This window comes from Molossus molossus, unplaced genomic scaffold (assembly GCF_014108415.1).
Source record: "Molossus molossus isolate mMolMol1 unplaced genomic scaffold, mMolMol1.p scaffold_m16_p_3, whole genome shotgun sequence".
In the NCBI taxonomy this organism is placed as follows: Eukaryota; Metazoa; Chordata; class Mammalia; order Chiroptera; family Molossidae; genus Molossus; species Molossus molossus.
The window spans coordinates 29,915,430-29,934,342 of NW_023425366.1; the positions used below are offsets into that span (position 1 = coordinate 29,915,430).

Here is an 18,913-nt window from a genome sequence, read left to right on the forward strand (position 1 = left end):
CATCTATTCCAGATTCAAAACCAGAGGGGTTTGGTTTTGGGAGAAAGTCTTTTCATCACGGAAAGCTTGTTTAATCCAAGTACTGGAGGTAACTGTACAATTGTACAGGCTCTGTGGGAAAGACTACGGGTGGATGTCCGTCTTCCTTTGCTCTAGAACCATAGGATTTGAGAGCATCCATCTCTAACCAGCAGCATGCTTTCACAAGCTATTCTAGAACCCCCTCCGCCCTTGCCCCTTTGTTTGCAGGCTGACAGCTGCCCCACCACAATAAACTGTCAGCATCTGCCACGTGAATGAACCGGCCCTTTGAGAACAGGTTCAAACTGCGGTCCCAGGCCTGCCCCTGGACCCTTTCAACTCTCTCCTGGTTCCCGAGCATCCTCCCATCTCAGGGCCAGGGTGTGTGTTCCCAAGGATGCTCGGCCCTCTCCCAACCCGCGTCCTCCTCCCCTCTCTCAAGCTGCTGCTGCTGCTGCCTCGAAAACCAGAAGTGGAGTGCGCACGGCGAAGCGCCGCGCTCTCGCGGCGGCACTGGGCATGCTCGGCGCCCAGGGCAGGTTTGGGCGGCGGGGCGGACGCTTTCTCACTCGCCGGGCGCCCTAGCCGGCCGCCGAGGCATAGGTGGAGGTGGAGGCTGCCGCGCGCCGCGGAAAGAGCCTCGCCCTCGGCGACGGCACAGGTGGCGCGGGCCGCGCGCTGGGCGCAGCACCGGAGCGCTCGGCGGCGGGCACCACGGCGGCTTTAGGCTCGCGCCCGCGGCGGCAGCCAGCCGAGCGGAGCGACGAGCACGGCGGTGGCGGCAGCTCTTCCAGCTGGGCCGGCGGCGGCGGTGCCCTGAGCCCAGAGGAGCCCGGAGGAGCCTCGAGCCCGCGGAGCCCGCGGAGCCCGCGGAGCCGGGCAGGGGGCGCTGCGCTCGACGCGCTCTGAAGGGCCGCCGGGCCGGGCGCCGCGCACTCGCGTCGGGAGCCGCCTCTCCTCCGCGGCGCTCGCCCCTGCTCCCCGCCAGCATCACTTGTCCCGCGGCAGCGTTCAGACAACAAAAGCGGAAGATGCTGCAGTTGGGCAAGGTCAGGACCTTGCCCTGAAGTCGGGCGGCGGCGCGCACGCCTTTCCCCGGACTGAGGAGCTGTCGCTGGTGTCGGGTGCATGTTCGCGAGGAAGCAATCGGGTGCCGCGCCGTTCGGTGAGTTGCCTGCGCTGGGCTCCTGGGGCCAGGCGCATCCTTCTCCGCGTCGTCCTCCTCCTCGCCCTCCTCCTCCTCGCTGCCGGTGGGGGTTGGTCCTCGGCTCCTGCCGGTTGGTGGCGGCGGCTGCTTCGTGGTCCTGCCAGCCGGGGGAGGACCGTGATCGCTCCGGGTCCCCTCTCGGAAGACGGCTCTGCTTGGAATGGGGGCCAGGGTTAGTGCCTTTCTTGGAGCGTTTACCAAGTGGCTTCTCTGCGTGCTCCCCCTCCCTGCCACCCATCTCCCCAGGAGGAGGCGTATATAGGGCAACATCAACAATACTGGTCCCTGCTACCCTCAGGAACATACCCGTTGCATATATGACGTCCCTAATATAGAGGAGAAGACGGGGTGGGGGTGGGGAGGACTTCCCTCCAGTCTTTTGCCCTTATGTTCAATGTCATTACGATGTTTGGCTAGAACAAAATGGAAATACTTAGTCATATGCATCCATGGCCGTTTCTTCGGTCTCCCGTTGCTTGCCAGACCCACAGCCCCTTGGTCTATATTTAGCGGTTTCAGAGCAAGCATCTTCGGCTCCATTCACAGGTTTCGGGGGCTTCTGCGTCTTGACAATAGACAGCGAGGCTCTGGAAAGCGCCGCCTGAAGCCCAGGTTTGGAAAGCGGTGAACGTGTATGGGGATTGCGATGCGATATTTGGGTGACCGGTAATTAATGGCTGAAAGGAAAGCTGCTGTTCGTTCTTACCGACCTTCCTCTTATTCTGGTGTGTAATGTGTTTCCATCGATTGCTACTCAGCTGCTTGGAACCACTATGTTCAGAATTAAGTGATTAGATGTGTGCCGCCTCCCTGGTCTGTACGGTAGGAAAACAGTCTCGGGGGTTGTTGGCGTGTGTGTATGTGTGGTTCCCACAAGGAACAGTTACTTCCAAAATGCCTAAAGTTGTGTTTTGCTGTAAATGTGGAGGTAAGGAAGGGTGTGGGAAGATAGAGAAAAAAAAAGGTGCAGGTTGTGGTTCGAAGGTGTTTGTCTCCCTTGTGTGCTTCAATTGAACTGATCTGATTTGCTTTGGCTCTGAGAAGTGTTGCTAACATGCATGCCCCATGTTATCAAGTCAATATGTTGGTTTACGAGAAGAGGGGTACGTTATACACATAGTACCGGGCCTGATATGCTTAGATTTTTCACTTTTAGGAACTATGTGACTGATATTCAAAACGCTGAGTATTTTCTGCAACGACTTCCATGGAAATAGGGAGGTGCTGAAACTACCTAAGAGTTACCTCATTGTACATCCCTGCATTAGTAGCTTAGGCTACTGCTGGTAGTTCAGTTCATCTCTTTGCTGTTACTGATTCACCTACAGGATTAAAAGGCGCTGGAGTTGCACCACTTCTAAAATCCCATGAAGTGTTCGATATGGCTGATATGGAGTTACAGGGATGAAACTGCATGATGCTGGGGGCTTGCTCTAGGAGACATATGACGGATAAGTGTGGGCATACTCAAATATGGACTAGCTGCTTTAAACTGCTGTAAAATCTGTTTGCTACATGCAGAATCCATTTTCACTTTTGGGGGGAGAATATTAAGTGGCGTCCTTACTGGTCTGTGGTTTACAGGATCTCAGAGCTTGAATGAAGATGGTTGCATTTGGAGTCAGATGCTGAAATTTAGGAGGCCTGTAATTATACAACTAACAAGCATTGCAGGAAGACTGAGAAGGTCTCTACAACTTGAGTTAAATGAACAGTTGTGATTAGCTTGACCAATATTACCTTAGTTTCACCTTCTTCACATTCAGAGAACTTTATAAGAGTGCTTTGAACATGCTATTTTGTTCATTGCATTGTTTTAATATAAAATTTCTTTCAAAAACAAGCAATATATAAATGTTCATTTTTCTTTTCTCTTTTTGAGTCCACTGTTACAGTTATAAACATGATTGTTAAAGGACTAGTAGATACTGTTCTGTGACTATGTGTGCAGACAGAGAACAGCTGAGAGGCATGGGAAAAAACTACATGTATATGTGAGTTTTAAGTTAGGTTATGGATTGAAAATGACAGTATCTGATTAAATGGCAATTTTAGTAAGTGCATGAGGTTGTTGCTCTAATAAAGTTGTCATAATCTTGTGGAGAAGAGTTATTTAATTTGGTGTATATTTGTGTAGTTGTATAACCTAATCATTGTAGATGTCACCAATGTTTTCATTATAATAAAAGTCATGCACTGTCAAATTACAGTGTTTCCATCCACTTTACATCTTTCACAGTACAATATAGGCCATTTTCTTCTCCCAGTGAAATGATTCATCAGAGAGAAAAATGAAATTCAAATGATATTAGTTAGAAAATGCAATTTATATTTTTGTTAAATAATTTCTAAGGATAATATGTTTTATAATGAACTTTAAAATTAAAAATGAAGTTATAATATTCTCGAATACAACATTACCTTTGACATATAATTGAATATGCAGTGCTCTTCTTGAAAATGTTATAGAACTTGCTAGTTACTGTTGTGCTTTATCAAAGTTCTATTTGGAATTGGTGAAGAGTTCTCCAGAGGCATTTCATCAGGTTATGCTTATGTAAGAAACATTAAAGTTACATTTAAAATAATGCATTATAATTTGTTTATTCGTATAGTCAAGTATACTTTGTATGAAACGATATATCTGGTTGTAACAGCCAGTTAAACTAAAATTGGAACTGTTGCAAAGTATTCTTTTGTTTTTTTCTTTTTCTGATGATTAATTATAAAAAAAAATAAGGATCATTCATTTATGGTTGTTTCTCTGTGAATGTTATTTTCAATTCTTTAGTGGGGAATTGGTGATGCTAGTATTATTCTTCCTAAAAGTTTCAGGTTTTTAAATAAATGTTGGTTGAGAAGAATCCTTTCACTTGAACACCATACTTCAGAGGATAAACAGATACCAAGAAAAAATGGACAGACATCTTTAAATCCTGTACTTCCATGGAAGATTTGGTACAAAGTGTCTCTGCTGGCTGATTTCCAAGTCAGAAATAGACTTTTGAGCTAAATTCTTCCATTGGTTTCCATGATGGTTTTCATCATCCATCATATCATGAAGATGTCCTCAGGGCCACAGTTCTTTGATGACTTTATGATAAATGTTATGTGGACGTGGGTGAAAAGTTAATTTGAGTGGGAATAGTTCATGATACTTGTTGCTGGCTTCAAGTTTATCTGATTATGTGCCAAAGCAACAGCTTTTTATATTAATGTAAAATATTAAACATGCCATAGATAAATAGTTTCTATCACATTGTCTGCCAATCTAGCTTACTGATTAAATAAACTGCCTGGTTGGGTTTAATTAATCCAATTATATGCACAGGTAGTACCTTCAACACAGGAAACTAGCAGAGGTATTTTATCATACTGTGATTTTAGTCCATTAAAATGTTAAGACCGATAACAAAAATGTGCAGTCATGACACCTCCAGTTGTTTATCTTTTGATCACATAGCAGTTAAGTGTAATTTCAAGCTCCGTATCATGGTTAATTGATTTGTAGGAAATGTCTTGGCTATATTAGGATATTGAAGTTATACTCTGTGTCAATTAGTTTGTGACAAATTGGGGGAAAAAAAGGCTAAATAAGTGAAACGATGCTTCCTAGAAGTTTCCCATTTTAGACAAATATTCACCTATATCCCTAGGTGAGATTCTTGATAAGCTATCTATAAGTGGAGTTACATATATAGAAACTTATTATTCCATTGTCATTTGAACTCACAAATATATTTCTAGAGAAAAAGTTGAGCTCTGCCGTACCATGAACATATATATATGAATATATAATATAATATATATAACATTAGAATATATATTAAAACATTAGAATATATATAAGTGTTTTGGCTTCTGCTTCAGGTAGGTGCCAAGATATATAGAGAGAGTACTGGTTTTTGATGGATCCTAGCTCTGTCTCTTCTTAGCTCAGCCCTTGGCCATTTATGTGATACACAGATTTTAGCTCAGTACTTTTAGCTATGAAATGGATCCAAAAAGACAGAATATTTCAAAAGATAGGTTTGGAGATAAATATGTGAGTATATAAGGGACTTCTAAATTATAAACATTTGTTGAAACAAAAGATATATATGTAAATATTAAGATGGATACTTAATGCCTCATTTATGTTATAAAGTATGCTCTTTAGGTCTACCAATCTCTAACATAGGCTATTAAATGGATGTATGCTCACACTACCCATAGTACTTTATTATATAGATTTCCATATATCAGATTTTCTACTCTGCAAAATAACAGTCATTTCTGTATATAATATTTAAGCTAAAAGAGAAGTAAATTATATCTCCCAGAATCATTATTAAAAAAGATTCTAATGTAATAGTCAGAAGTGGCAGAACTTTTATACTTTTAAAAAAAAAATTTTCACCCAAAGATATGTTTCCATTCATTAAAAATTTTTTTTTCTTTATTAATTTTAGAGAGAGAGGAAGGGAGAGGGAAGGAGATAGAAACACTGATGACAGAAAACACTGATTGGCTGCCTCCTGCATGCCCCCAACTGGGTATGACTCACAGCTTGGGTATGTGACCTGATGAGGAATCAAACTGGTGACCTCTAGGTGCATGGGTTAATGGTCAACTACTGAGCCACGCCAGCTGGGCTGTTTCCACTGATTTTAAAAAGAAAGGAAGGGGTAGAGAGAGAGACATTGATGTGAGAGAGAAACATCGATTGGTCACCTCTCACATGCGCCCCAGCCGGGGATCAAACCCCTGACCCAGGTATGTGCCCTGAGTAGAAATCACACCTGCCACCTTTTGGTGTAAGGGATGGCACTCTAACCAACCCAGCCAGGGCAGAACTTTAGTATTGATTAAGATTAAAATTTTTATAAAAATTAATATTGTGCAAAGAATATTATGGACAGTTTAATATGCATCACTCTTAATGAGGTCAAATGTTAAATATCTGCTCTTTTTAGAAACACAGAGCATGAGTTCCATCATAATATCATTGTGACAAAGAAAAGAAGCCTTAAGCAGCTAAATTTATTACAAAAATAGAGGGTCCACAATATCCCACACTACACCACCCCACCTCACCTCCTATTAAAATCAGGTTCTTGAACAAAAATAAAAGTGTGTACATTTGTACCCTTTTGAAAAATAAATGGTAATTTTTACGTCATTTCACTTTTATTAGCTTCAGTGAAATACCTAACTCCTCTGGGTTTGATTATGCCCACCTCCTGCAAGGCAGAGCTCTGATCTTCAGCAACATGATTTTATGATAATGATGCTTGGATGTATCTTAGAATTTGTTATAGAATGTAACCTGTGTAACAGAGACTAATTTATCTTCAGTCAGAAAAACATTTTGACAATACATTTGGTTATTTATATTCAAATTTATGTGTTGTGCTGGGAACTGCCAATTATAAGTTACCAGAGTAAAATAAATGTTATAATAAAAGACCTTTGTGTATTTTGGATAAAATAGGCAGGTGAGCCAATTATGTTTCGTTAAATAAATGTGTCAACATTTCTCTAAGTTTTGAGTGATATGGAACAGATTAGTCAATGGGTTGTTTGGTTTATAGCATTAGATTAGAGCAATAGTTAATTCTGTCATTAAAATTACTAAATCCATTTGTCATGCATAGGTAGGGGTTGGAATTTTGCCTAATGTGGTTATCACAACTGTCCTTAGAAATGTGATCAAATAGATATGTATTAAGAAAAATGCATTTGGTATACAGGTTTTATATATTATTTTGGTTCAGGATCCTCTTCATAATTGTATCATACTTATTGTAATCGTTTCTCATTTAAATATGCAACAACATAAGCCACAGAAAGATATATATTTACCTTAAATTATAAAATATGCAAAAATGTGGATTTTTTGGTATCTTTGAGGATCTCAATAAATATCACCCCCACTAACCTTTCCAGGTTTTGAGAAAAATTGGAATATTGGAAAAAATATATATAAAGGCCTGGCCATCAGAGGTGAAATGTTAGTTTTGATCAAATGTAGTTTGGTATGATCCCAGATGACATCTCAGGACTTTGGCCTTCCTCCCTCCCCATAGGGACAGAGCTGCCTCTGAGCCCCAGAGCTCAAGCCTTGTTCTCTCTAGGCAGGGAGGTCTCCAGAGGAAGAAGTAAGAGAAAGAAGGCAACCTGCTTCCCTTATTCTTCAGAAGCAGGGAAAGTTAAAGGCTGGAGAAGGGCCAGAAGTATCCCATTAATTAAGTCCCTTCACCTGGAAGGAAACATCACAAGTAGGAAAGAAGTGTTCCTCAATGACATGGTTTATAAAGAATTCTAGTTGTAGAATTTAGGATATAATAGCTTTCACAGTATTTTGCTTAGTACTTGGGCTCTTTAAATATTTCATAGTATTTTGACACTGTGTCAGGAGTTATCAAGGGAGTGTCTAATGCCCTGGCTGATTTATAGAGAGTATGGTCCATGAAATTTAGCTGATTTATGTATTGCCAGCTTTAAAATAATTCACTTTCAGTATTTCTTCCTTACTCCCCATGTTAAATTTTGACTGCCAGTAATTGAATGGCTTTGGAAGTGGTGAGAATTAGGCATAAAAAGGACAAAGTCAAAATCTGACTTCCCAAATCATATATAAATGAGGATCCGTGATAACTTTTATACATAGCACCTTCTCTCTCACTGTTCATAATTTGAGTTTGGCTGTCATTTAACGTTTTAACTTTTAATAGGAGCAATCATGGACACCGTCAATAAAGAAGAAAAAAAAGTGAATTTCCAAATAGACACAATGTTTTATTTGACTTCAAGCATGACTACTCAACCTTGAAAAAGCTCACTTCTTAAAATAAATTTTATTCTTCCTTCTCAAATATTTTATTTGGGCTTTCAAACATTAGAGTAACCTATCAGCTATTACCTTCAGTAACACAGAATAATTTAATTTCTAGGAAGAGCAACTTCTTTGGCAGCAAACCAAGTCTCCCAAATATGAAAGAGCCAGAATTCAGTCTCTCTTCTCTAACACAGCCCTCACTGGTGCTGAGCAGGTTTTTTTTTTGGAGTCCCTGGATGAGGAGGTGGAGGAGTTCTCCAGAAAGGCACACAGATATAATGGGCTGTCTCAGAGACAGAAGAAATGGTGTCACATTTACCCAGGACTTGAAAGACGGTGCTGGAAGCTGGGGGCATGTATTGTGTGGATGAGATTGTCTGGCTAGAATTGAGTTGGAAAAAATAATGTGAAATCTATAGTAGGTATATAAGTATATCATGGTACCTCTGTCAAAGAAGTGTTATGCAGCCCTGGCCAGTTTGGCTCAGCGGTTAGAGCGTCGGCCTGCGGTCTGGAGAGACCCGGGTTCGGTTCCCGCTAAGGGCACATACTTCGGTTGCAGTTTGTCCCCGGCCCTGGTTGGTCGTGCTGGTGGCAGCCACTCGATGTGTCCCTTCACGTCGATGTTTCTCTCTCTCTCTCCCTTCCTCTCTCTCCCTCCCACTCTATCTGTACAAAAAATGGAAAAATATCCTCGGGTGAGGATAAAAAAAAAAAAGAGTTATGCAGCTATGCATTATCTTTTTAAAGAATAATTACATGGGCGGTATTCATGGTACTGAAGGTTAAGAAGAAAGTCAAGGCAAAAAACTGTGTTGAATATGATACCTAGAATACATACCCATATATGTACCCACACAAACACAAGAGCATCACATTTATGGTAGAGTTTCAAGTGTTTTGTTCTTTTTATGTTATATTTTCATCAACTACATCATAATTTGATATCTGTTACACAGAAAAAAGCATGCCTTTGAATTTTTTAAAATAATACTATATATTTGCTTTGGGATAAATGTTATTAATTAGCTGGATGCCTGGCATAGAGTGCATCTTTTGCATACTCTACTCAGTGCCATACCTAGATTTTCTTTTTAAATCTGAGATGTATTGAGTAGGCTTAACAAGCTGATGTCTTCTTGAGAACCCTACAGTACATGAGTGAAATACTCATTTTAAAAAATGTATTTTTCTTTTCTGTTTTCTGAAGTAATGCATGCTCATTACAATTTTGAAAATATAGAACTGATAAAAAGAAGTTAAAGTTCATGCATGAACTCAAGCCCCAAAAATTACTCATTTTTTTTTTTTTTTAATTACTGGAAATACTAACTCTTACACATTTTTTAATTTAAAAGATTTCTCATATTTTGTTTTGTTACTTTAAAAAAATTATTATTGAAATTTTTTTATCACATAAGGGACTTTTTATTGGTATTCATTTTTAGAGTCTGGTTTTCATACCTCTTTTAACACATTTACTTAAATAACGATGTTTTTGGCTATTGATGGCATTTTCTTTTTTTGTTTGTTTGTTGTTGTTGTTGTTTTGTCAGTATATAGGATACCATGATGAAAGCTAAATAAATAGCTAAATAAAGAGCTTTCATCAGGTTATTTCTTTAGATTAATTCTAAAACTTAGTATTTTCAAGGCTGTTGATATATGCTAATTGTCCTTCAGAAAGATTATATAATTTATATTTATTTTAGCAAGACAGGAGTGTACCAATTTTCTCATGATTTTGACAACACTGAATATTATAATTTAAAACCAAACAACAAATTCTAATTAGACAGAGGGAAATTGTGTTTTCCTGTGACTTAACTTGCTTTTCTTCTCATATTACTGAGATTAAATATTACTTAAATTTACAACATATTCCCAATTCTCTTGTTGAATTGTCTGCACGTTTCTCAACTGGTTTATTTGCCTAAATATTGATTTGTATTATTTGAGTACAGTAATTACATTAGCCTTTGCCATGTTTTATCAGTTTATTCCTCATTTTATTAATTCTTATAGGCATAATTCTAAAGCTTCTGGTATATCCCTTTGCAAGGCGGGTTCTTCTTTAAGGGAGCATGCTGTAGCTCCCTGATTTTGTGTGGCTCAGTAGTACATATGGAGCCAATGGTGGAAGGAATAGCTTATTAGTTGTCACAACTTGATTGATTACATATATCAACTTTTCCATATATTTTTAGCAAGTGGTTAAATTACTACTGAGTATTGTTGATAGAGGGGAAGTAATAATTCATGTGTCTGCAGGCTGTTGTGAAGGCAAATTAAGAGACAGTATGGTGATTGCAGCAGGGAGGGGTTGGAGGCAGAGCTGGGTATGGGGGTTAAATGGTGATGGAAGAAATTAAAATAAAATAAAGACAAAATAGAGGCTATGGACCTAAAATACATAGCCGAGAATCTAGTGTATTCATGAATCTCAAACACCTTAACTGCTGTACTATTAAATAATCAAGATCACATACCCTTTTCTCTAATTCTGGCTTTTGCTTTCCCCACATGAAGCACAATTATACACCTGCACAGGCTCAGGGATCTCTGTCTGAAAGGAAGTCTGGGGCTCACAGGTGGAAACTCTGCATTCTAGTCACCTTGCCGTGCGGCCTCAGGTAGTGCTTTATTTTCTCTGTGTGTTTCAAATTCACTGGGAACGGTAAGTCAGGATGCTGCTCTTCAGCAAATGTATGCTTTTCTGTATCATACACATAGATGCACATATACATATAGATATATCTTACATTGAATGTATATTGTCACAGAGGACCAACCATGCTTCTCCTCACCCCCACCCCATATTGGTAATCTGTCCCATTGATCCTCAAATCCTAGGAAGATAATTAGCACATGGTAAACACTCAGCTAATCATTGTAAGCTATATGTGCCCCTGTGCTTTCCTTGTCAATAACAGATCACGAACTAAGATTTGCTTGTTTACTTTTTGTTTGTTTTGGGTTCTTGTCTCTCTGGTGCTCTGGAGGGGACATGGGATTAGGATTCTGAGTTTTGGGATCCAAATCTGGCTTTTTATTTTGACCCTGCACCTGGGCCTCTATTGTCTTTTGTTCATTTGGATAAAAATTCACATTATTTTCTTGTGAATGTGATATGATAATTCATATGAAAGTGTTTTTGGGAGACATAATCATAATGAGTATTTAAATATAAAATATATTCCTTGGAATTTATGATATGCTCCAAAATAGTTTTTTTTTTTTTGTATGAGTTGGAGTCAAAGATTTTTTTTTTTGTCTGTAAAACTAAATCTCTGCCTACTGTCACTAAATGGTTATAGGGTACCCCGTGGTTGTAAAGATATGCCATTGGGTATTGCCCACAGGAAGAATTCCCCTTTATTCATCAGTTGAAGTAATTCTTGTTATTTCTTTATACCACTTCAAAAACTATATCATAGCAAATATGCTCTAAAAAGTTCCCTCTGCTTTTTTTGCGTTTTTTTTTTTTTTTTTTTTTTACACAGATATTTGCCGCTTAAAAGGGGAGTAAAGTGAAGCCCCGTTGTTCCTCAGAGATTGAAGTCTGTACAAATGTCCCCAGAATATTATTTTCTCTCCTGGTGGGCTGCCAAGTCTGGCACCTGGAAGGTTTTATCAGAAGTTTTGGAAGTGTGAACTGTATCTGGCTTCCATTTTTTTTAGCATATTTCCTTAAATACTTTGAACAGAATTTCAGAGAATTCTGATCACTCTCACTATAGCCTGCAAATAAAAAGAAATCATGTGTAAGTCATGAAAAAAGCACCTTTAATTTGGTTCGTATTCTTGAAACTTTTGAAGGAAATACAGAAGGGAAGTTAATATCCCTTACTGAGTATGTTTCTTAATGAGTAGCAAAGTGTTAGGCACTCAAGAGGAGATGCAAATCATGGGTTTGCTCTCCACTTAGAGCCGTTTTGAATATGGTTCTTTTTCTTCTAAATTCATAATCTTCTTTCTGGGGCTGAGGGCAGGCTGAGTGATAAACTGTACAGCGTGTCTATAGTTCTTTTTTCAGCCGTTGAGCAGATTCATGGGGCACCCTTACTTTGTACATGTGAACCCGAGAAAGAAACAAGAGTGGGAGAGGAGAGGAGCATGAGGATGGCAGGGGGACACTGACATTTGCTTGGGTGATGAGTGACACCCCTTCTTCCTGGGCAAATGCAGACTGGGCACAGAAGACTGATAGAAGGGGTGGGAATTTGGTAACATCTAGCGAAAGTGGGAAATTTTAAGTGAGAAGAAGCAGGCAGCTTGAGTTAGTTTTGACAACAAAACTATTTTTATGGACTGGTCCATTGCTCATTGATTAATCCATTCACTCAATAAACTGGGCTGAAGATAAGTTTTGAAGAAGCACTAAGTTATAAATAGTAGCAAACAACATGCTACTCCTGAGCTACCCCCATACGAGTGATTGAGCCATTTTCCCTAGGTGAAGGGTAGCCAGCTACTTCTGTACTTTGTAAACTAGGCTTTCAAACTCAGGTAGCCATTTTCCATCACAGGTCTCAAATCCTTCCTTTTCTCCTATGTGTCGGTTCTATTAAAATTAATTAGTTGCTACAAGGACTCAAGCTCTTTTTGTATTATGTGCAAATACTTGATGTTTACACAGTGCAATATATGAGTGTATGTGGCTGCTTCCTGGTGGCCTGATGGATTATGTGTTTTACAGTGGTGCAGTTATACCTAGAGAATGGCAGGTGACACACAGGTGCAGGTGGGAGAGCAGGGTGACAGCTGATAAGGCGCTATCTGGAGTTGAACAGGGTGTGGGAGGAAAGGTAAGCTAAGTCATCCCCTTGAGTTTTATAGCATCCATGCTCGTCATGGCAAGTAGTTTCCATATTTTACCTTTTGAAAGTGAGGATCATGATTTTGAAAGCAGCATAACAGATTTTTGAACCCATAGTAGCATTTGTCATGGTCGGTTATTCTGAGAAGCTCGTTAGGCGATATTCACCTGAGTTTAAAAACACATGCTGTTTCTCACAGCCATTCGTTGTTCCAGCTCATTGAGATATGGCAGGTCCAGGATTTGGTGGCTAGATAAGTTTTTCAGTTCTGACCCAAAGAAGATGCCATGAATGCAGATGTTTTCACAGTTTCCGTCAGTCTGTCAGTGTCCTTTATCTGTACACAGCTATGTTTGATGACCGTGCATTTTTCTTCTTCTTTTTATGTTTTAGACTGAAACACTTTGTGACCTATAAGGGAAAGTTCTATTTCTTATTTACACGATAATATTTTTTCAATTATTATGCTGATGCTGTATGTTCAATAGCTGCCCATATATTATAGGAGTAAATTCAACTTTTTTGCTGAAAAGTTTTCATATAAGTAGAACATTATTACTTATATGTTCCCTGCTAATGTATAACTTATATGTCCCCTGTTAATATCAGAGATAGGTATCCTTGGTCATTTGGTAAATGGTAGGGCTGCTTCTATACCATTACAAGGCATTGAAAAGGGCAGTCGAGGCAGGTGGGTCATCCCTGTCTCTGCACCTGGTGCTCAACACTGCAGCTGGAAAAGTATGCTGTCATCAAGAAGCTAAACTGCCTGTGCATATTAAGCTAAAATACAGATGCAATGTGAGATTTTAGATGTGTGATGTTATATGAAATATCATTATGTCAGAAGAATTTACAAAGCTGTTTGTGGATCCCCAGGAGAAGATGACAGAACATTTTGACAGCAGGTCTGTAGACTGCTCTGTAGTGCCGAGTAGGCAACTGAGTACCATGCTGAGTGGCATAAATACTACTTAAATCCAAATGTAAGAACATGCCATCTTCCCCCCAGTCTCAGAAGTTATGGAAAACATGTCCAGTGGCTTGTATGTTGTGATGATGCACCTGACTTTGGAAGGATATGAAAACATTGACAGAGACTGTCTTAGCTTAGGTTGCCATAACTAAATACCACAGACTGAGTGACTTAGACAATAGGTACTTATTTCTCACAGTTCTGGAGGCTGGCAAGTCCAAGGGCAAGGTGCCTGCTGATTCATTTCCTGTGAGAGCCCTCTTCCTGGCCTGCAGATAGCTGCCCTGTCTTTGTGTCCCCGTCTGGCATTTCCCTGCTCGTGCATCTCTCTCTCTCTCTTTTCTTCCTTCCCTCCCTTTTATAGGACCATCAGTCCCCTCATGAAAGCCTCATCTCCTGACAAAATCTAACCATAATTACCTCCACAGGCACCATCTCCTCTTTGAAGGTTATTCATTAAGTGGATTTAAAATTCATTCTATACTGATGTACAAATAGTAACTCACAAACATGGATGCCCATGTAGGATACATATTTAATATACAATAACCATTCAGTTATATCGCAGGATATGTTACAGTGGGAAGATGGAAGACATGATCTATCAGTGATTGATGTCAGACATCAATGTGATTAGTTAATATGCTAGTGCATTTCCACGTGCAGGTTGAATATTATACTTCCGCGTATCAAGTCCGCTGTTGATTGTTTTCCTGGCATCCTCAAGTATAGCTGGTTGTTTTGAGAAGTAGATAGTCTCACAGTAAATGAAATACAGATATGCCAGGGATTTTGTTGCAGCAGGTTATGAAACATACTTTTAAAATAAAAAAAAAATAGATGCTCAGCCGGTGTGGTTTAATGGATTGATTGAGCATCGTCCCATGGACTGAGGGGTCCCAGTGTGATTCCCAGTCAGGGCACATGCCTGGGTTGTGGGCTCGATCCACAGGAGGGGTAGTGCAGGAGACAGCCAATTGATATTTTTCTCTCACATCGGTGTTTCTTTCTCTAAAAAAATCAATAAAAACATATTTTAAAAAATACAGCTCTTCAAAGTTTATGTTTTCATGGAAAAATAATTATCTTAAAAACAGTGGACTATAAAACAAAGGGAAATGTTAATTTAAATGAAATCTTTCTGGATTTTTAATCAAGTCATATCTTGAAAGTATTGGCAAGTATAGGTAAAATTGTGAAAATATCATATGCAATAATCAGAAGCCATTTTATTTTCTCAAGGTGAATTTATATTACATTTCCCATTATGTTTAAAATGATGCCATCTATGATTTGGAATATTGCCAACTGAAAGAAAAGTTAATTATTTGAAATTACTCAGAATGATCCAAATGTCATGCTTGGCATCAGACCTTGAATGATATATGTTGAAAATTTTGTTATTTGTTTTATAATGGGTAAATATTAATGTGTCAGGGATATAAAAACATTTTAACAACTATGTAATAAAATATCAGAAGCCAATTTATGTGATTTCAAGAGTGGTATTTTAGTAACTGCATATTTACTTTTATTTCATCTCATACTGGCAATATCAGAGTTAATAGTGTCAGGAAAAGAAGTATTTGCTTTTATGAACTTTTATATCTCACATTTGGACACTATCATATCCCTGTACTATCTTTTTAAATCCCTTTTTGATTTAAATTAGCTATGCCTTTAGTCAAATTATGTCTTTGAAATATAAAGCCTCCACACAGAAAATTCTTGCAGTTATTGAACTAGTGTCATTAGATTGGGGAGGTTCCTCTTACCCAACAAGAATATTTTAAGTTGGTTCCTTTGATGCTTAATTTGTTGCTACTTTATCAAACAACAATTTGGATTACATTGTTTCTTTCTTGTAGCACTGCCCTGGCTACATGTTTCTGCATCTTTAACTTTGAATCTATCTGTAAATCATGTCTTAAAATCACTGACACAGTTTCATGTTGGAGAGCAGCTGTGGGTTTATAACTGAAAGTGTGCCATCCGTGTGCATGCCCAGATGCTGGTCACCTCATAAGCTCAGTGGAAGGTGGCATTCTGCCCCCTTCTCACAATACCCTGGTACATTGTTGACATTCAGCATGATGTCTAATAACTTCAGCTTTTGGCTCTGAGTCTTATGCAAAGAAATACATGGGAACCGTACCTGAATGTTTACTGAGGGTAGCGCATGCTTTGAAAAACCTTTTATTTACAAGTCGTTCTGGGACATTGAAAAACACACTCCCAGGCTTGCAAACATATGTTGCTAAGAATGTTGGTTAGAACCATTTGAAATTACTAACATGCAGCTGTCTTTGACCTACAAAAATGGCAATTTAAACCTAATCATTAGTCTCATTAATTGAGGAGCTAATTAATAATTACAAAATTACATTTATACTTTTCCCCTGAAATTCACCAGTTAGTGGGTTAAGAACAAATAAGAGATTCAAATTCTCTTGTGTTTCAAGTACTATGGGACATTTGCCAACTCTTGGGTCATGGGGGAAATCATTGATTGGATTACGGTTGGCAAGGCTGGAAAGAATTAACTTAAGTCCCTGAGAAACTTAAAGAACTGTCAGCTGGTATGTTGGCCCTGGGCAGTGGGATGCAGACTGTTATTCTGTGCCAAGATAGCTACTTTTCTTATCTACATCAGTGATTCTCTTTTCTGTTTTCTTAGCCTAGCTATAGGCTTGTAACTTTGGTCTTTAAGCTACATAGAATTGATTTGAAGGACAAATAAATGTAATGTTCTAATATTTTTATGAAACTTATTTTTTTCCACTTTAAAATGTCATATGTTCATTCTACATATTAGAATCTATATTTGAATGCCATTCATTTACATGATTGAAGTTCCTGAGTCTTGTCCATATGTATACTGTAGACTGGATATGCTGGCACTACTAAATTGGGGTCATTAAAATATAATTTAGTTTCCAAGAACATAAGTAAGCAATTCATTAAAAAAAGTCAACTAAAAAATCTAGTTTATACATATTATGTGTTGAAAAAGGCAGTTGATTTATGTGACTTCCTTCTAAAAACCTGTAGCCTAGTCAGTTATGAGAAAAACATCAGGCAAATCCTATATAGGGGACATCCTACAAACTATCTGATCGGCACTCTTCAGAGTTTCGATGGTCATGAAAAGTAAAGTCTGAGATGGTCAGAGCTCAGAGGAACCTAGGAGACATGAGGACTAAATGTGGTGTGGTCCCCTGGGTCGGATCCTGGAACAGAAAAAGGTCTTTAGGGAAAAATGAAGTAAATCTGAAACAACTATGGCCTTTAGTTAATATTAATATATTGATAGTGGTTCATTAATTGTAACACTTATTTTATATTACTATAAGATGTTTGTAATAGGGGAATCTGGGTGTGGGGTATATGGGAATTCTCTGTATCATTTTTGAAATTTTTCTGTAAACCTATAACTATCCTAAAAGATAAAGGCTATTTTTCAGATTTAATTTTTAACACCAGAAGTTTTTAAAATGTTTGCTCAAAGTTTTGAAATATCTCAGTAAAGGAGAGGACATGGAAGTTTTATTTTAATAGGCCCAAACTGTTATTACATTAATTTTTTAATTAATAAATAGCAAGTCAGCATTGACTTTTTCTTCCCCTCATCCATCTCCTGGATTTATGGTTAAGGTAAGGAAAGGCAGAATACTTTCTCAAAATTACAAAAAAGCAGTAAAAAAGAAAACCTACTTTATTTTGTCTGATGATGGCTTACAATCATAAGATGTGGATAATTCAAAATTTGCAGAATTTATCACGTAATACATTTTGTTTAGTGTGTGGCTTTTAGAGAAGTAAAGGACATTTTTATCATCTGTTCTGAAAATATTTTATCAAATAAGTGGGAATCTTTACCTTCTTCTCTTGACAAAACCAAAAAAATGTAATTAGATTTACTTTATGAATCATATTAATAACTTTAAATGCCTGGCCACTAGCCAGCTTACACAAGCCATGCTATCCCCAGGCTGTTCCTTTGCTTGCTAGATTTAGCAAGTGAAAATATAGGATACCTAGTTAAACATGAATTGCAGATAAACAATAGTGTTTTTTTTTTTTCAATGTATGTCCCAAATAGTACATGGGATACACTTATACTAAAATATATATATATCAGCTGTTGTTTTTTGTTTTTTTGTTTTTTTTGTTTGTTTGTTGTTTGTTTGTTGTTTGTGTGTGTGTGTGTGTGTGTGTGTGTGTGTGTAATTCAGATTCTATTGGACCTACCCAGGTAGAGTTTTGTGGACACTAAGGCCCTGCAGTTTTCTCACTTTAATAATAATAACAATGATAATAGTTGTTGAGCCTTTATTGTATGTCATAGACTGTCACACCTTACTTGTGTTAGAAGACCTTCTTCTTGATTTATTAATTCTTCAACATCAACAGTCTGAAATGCCACTTTCTTACACTAAGTCTTATCGTCTTAATCTCAGCCCAAAGGGCACTCTTATAGAAATTTAATTTTCTGCTCACTATGGAGGATTTCATACATTGCCTTTGCTATTAATTGCCTGAAAATTTGCCAGACTGTGACCTTGAAGAGAAAATCTTTCATAATTCTCTAGATACCTCTTACAAATGAATATAATGTCTTAATTACAATATTTTATGTTTGAACAAGGAGGTTGTATATTCATTAGGATAAGCTAGGTTATGCTGCTTTAACAAACAGCCCCCAATTTTCAGCAGTTGTTGCATTCCTATGGCTATGGTCTTGCCTTTTCCATTTTTAGCCCTTTATTCACTGTTCCTAGCTTTAATAAAAGTATTTTTAATATAAAAAAGGATAGTTGGTACCTCTTCATCATGGGTTGGCAGGCAGTGGAAATGGAGGCTTCTATGGTCTTAGTCACTCTGGGACCCAGGATAATGTCTCCTACATCTTAGTGCATTCCTTCATGATCACTGAAGTAGAGAAATGGAAGTCCTATCCCATCAGGCAGAGTGAATTATGTGACCATGCCCAACTTCAAAGTGAGAGAGAGCTGAATCCTAATGTATATCCAGGAGATGGGGAGAACAGGGTACTTAGTGAACAGCCC

General features: G+C 38.5%; 1 protein-coding gene across 3 annotated transcripts in view; it reads left to right on the top strand.

The window, feature by feature from the left end:
• The first annotated feature begins 547 nt into the window (after window positions 1-547).
• The window catches only part of CTNND2 (catenin delta 2), an 858,429-nt gene continuing 840,063 nt past the window's right edge, over window positions 548-18,913 (top strand). For 2 of the 3 annotated variants that reach the window (XM_036280167.1, XM_036280169.1), the window contains exon 1: window positions 548-1,186. In XM_036280167.1, the coding sequence (XP_036136060.1) occupies window positions 1,150-1,186 (37 nt within the window). In that variant the 5' untranslated portion in view covers window positions 548-1,149. The remainder of the gene's footprint in view (window positions 1,187-18,913) is intronic. The other variant, XM_036280166.1, reaches the window with a different exon arrangement.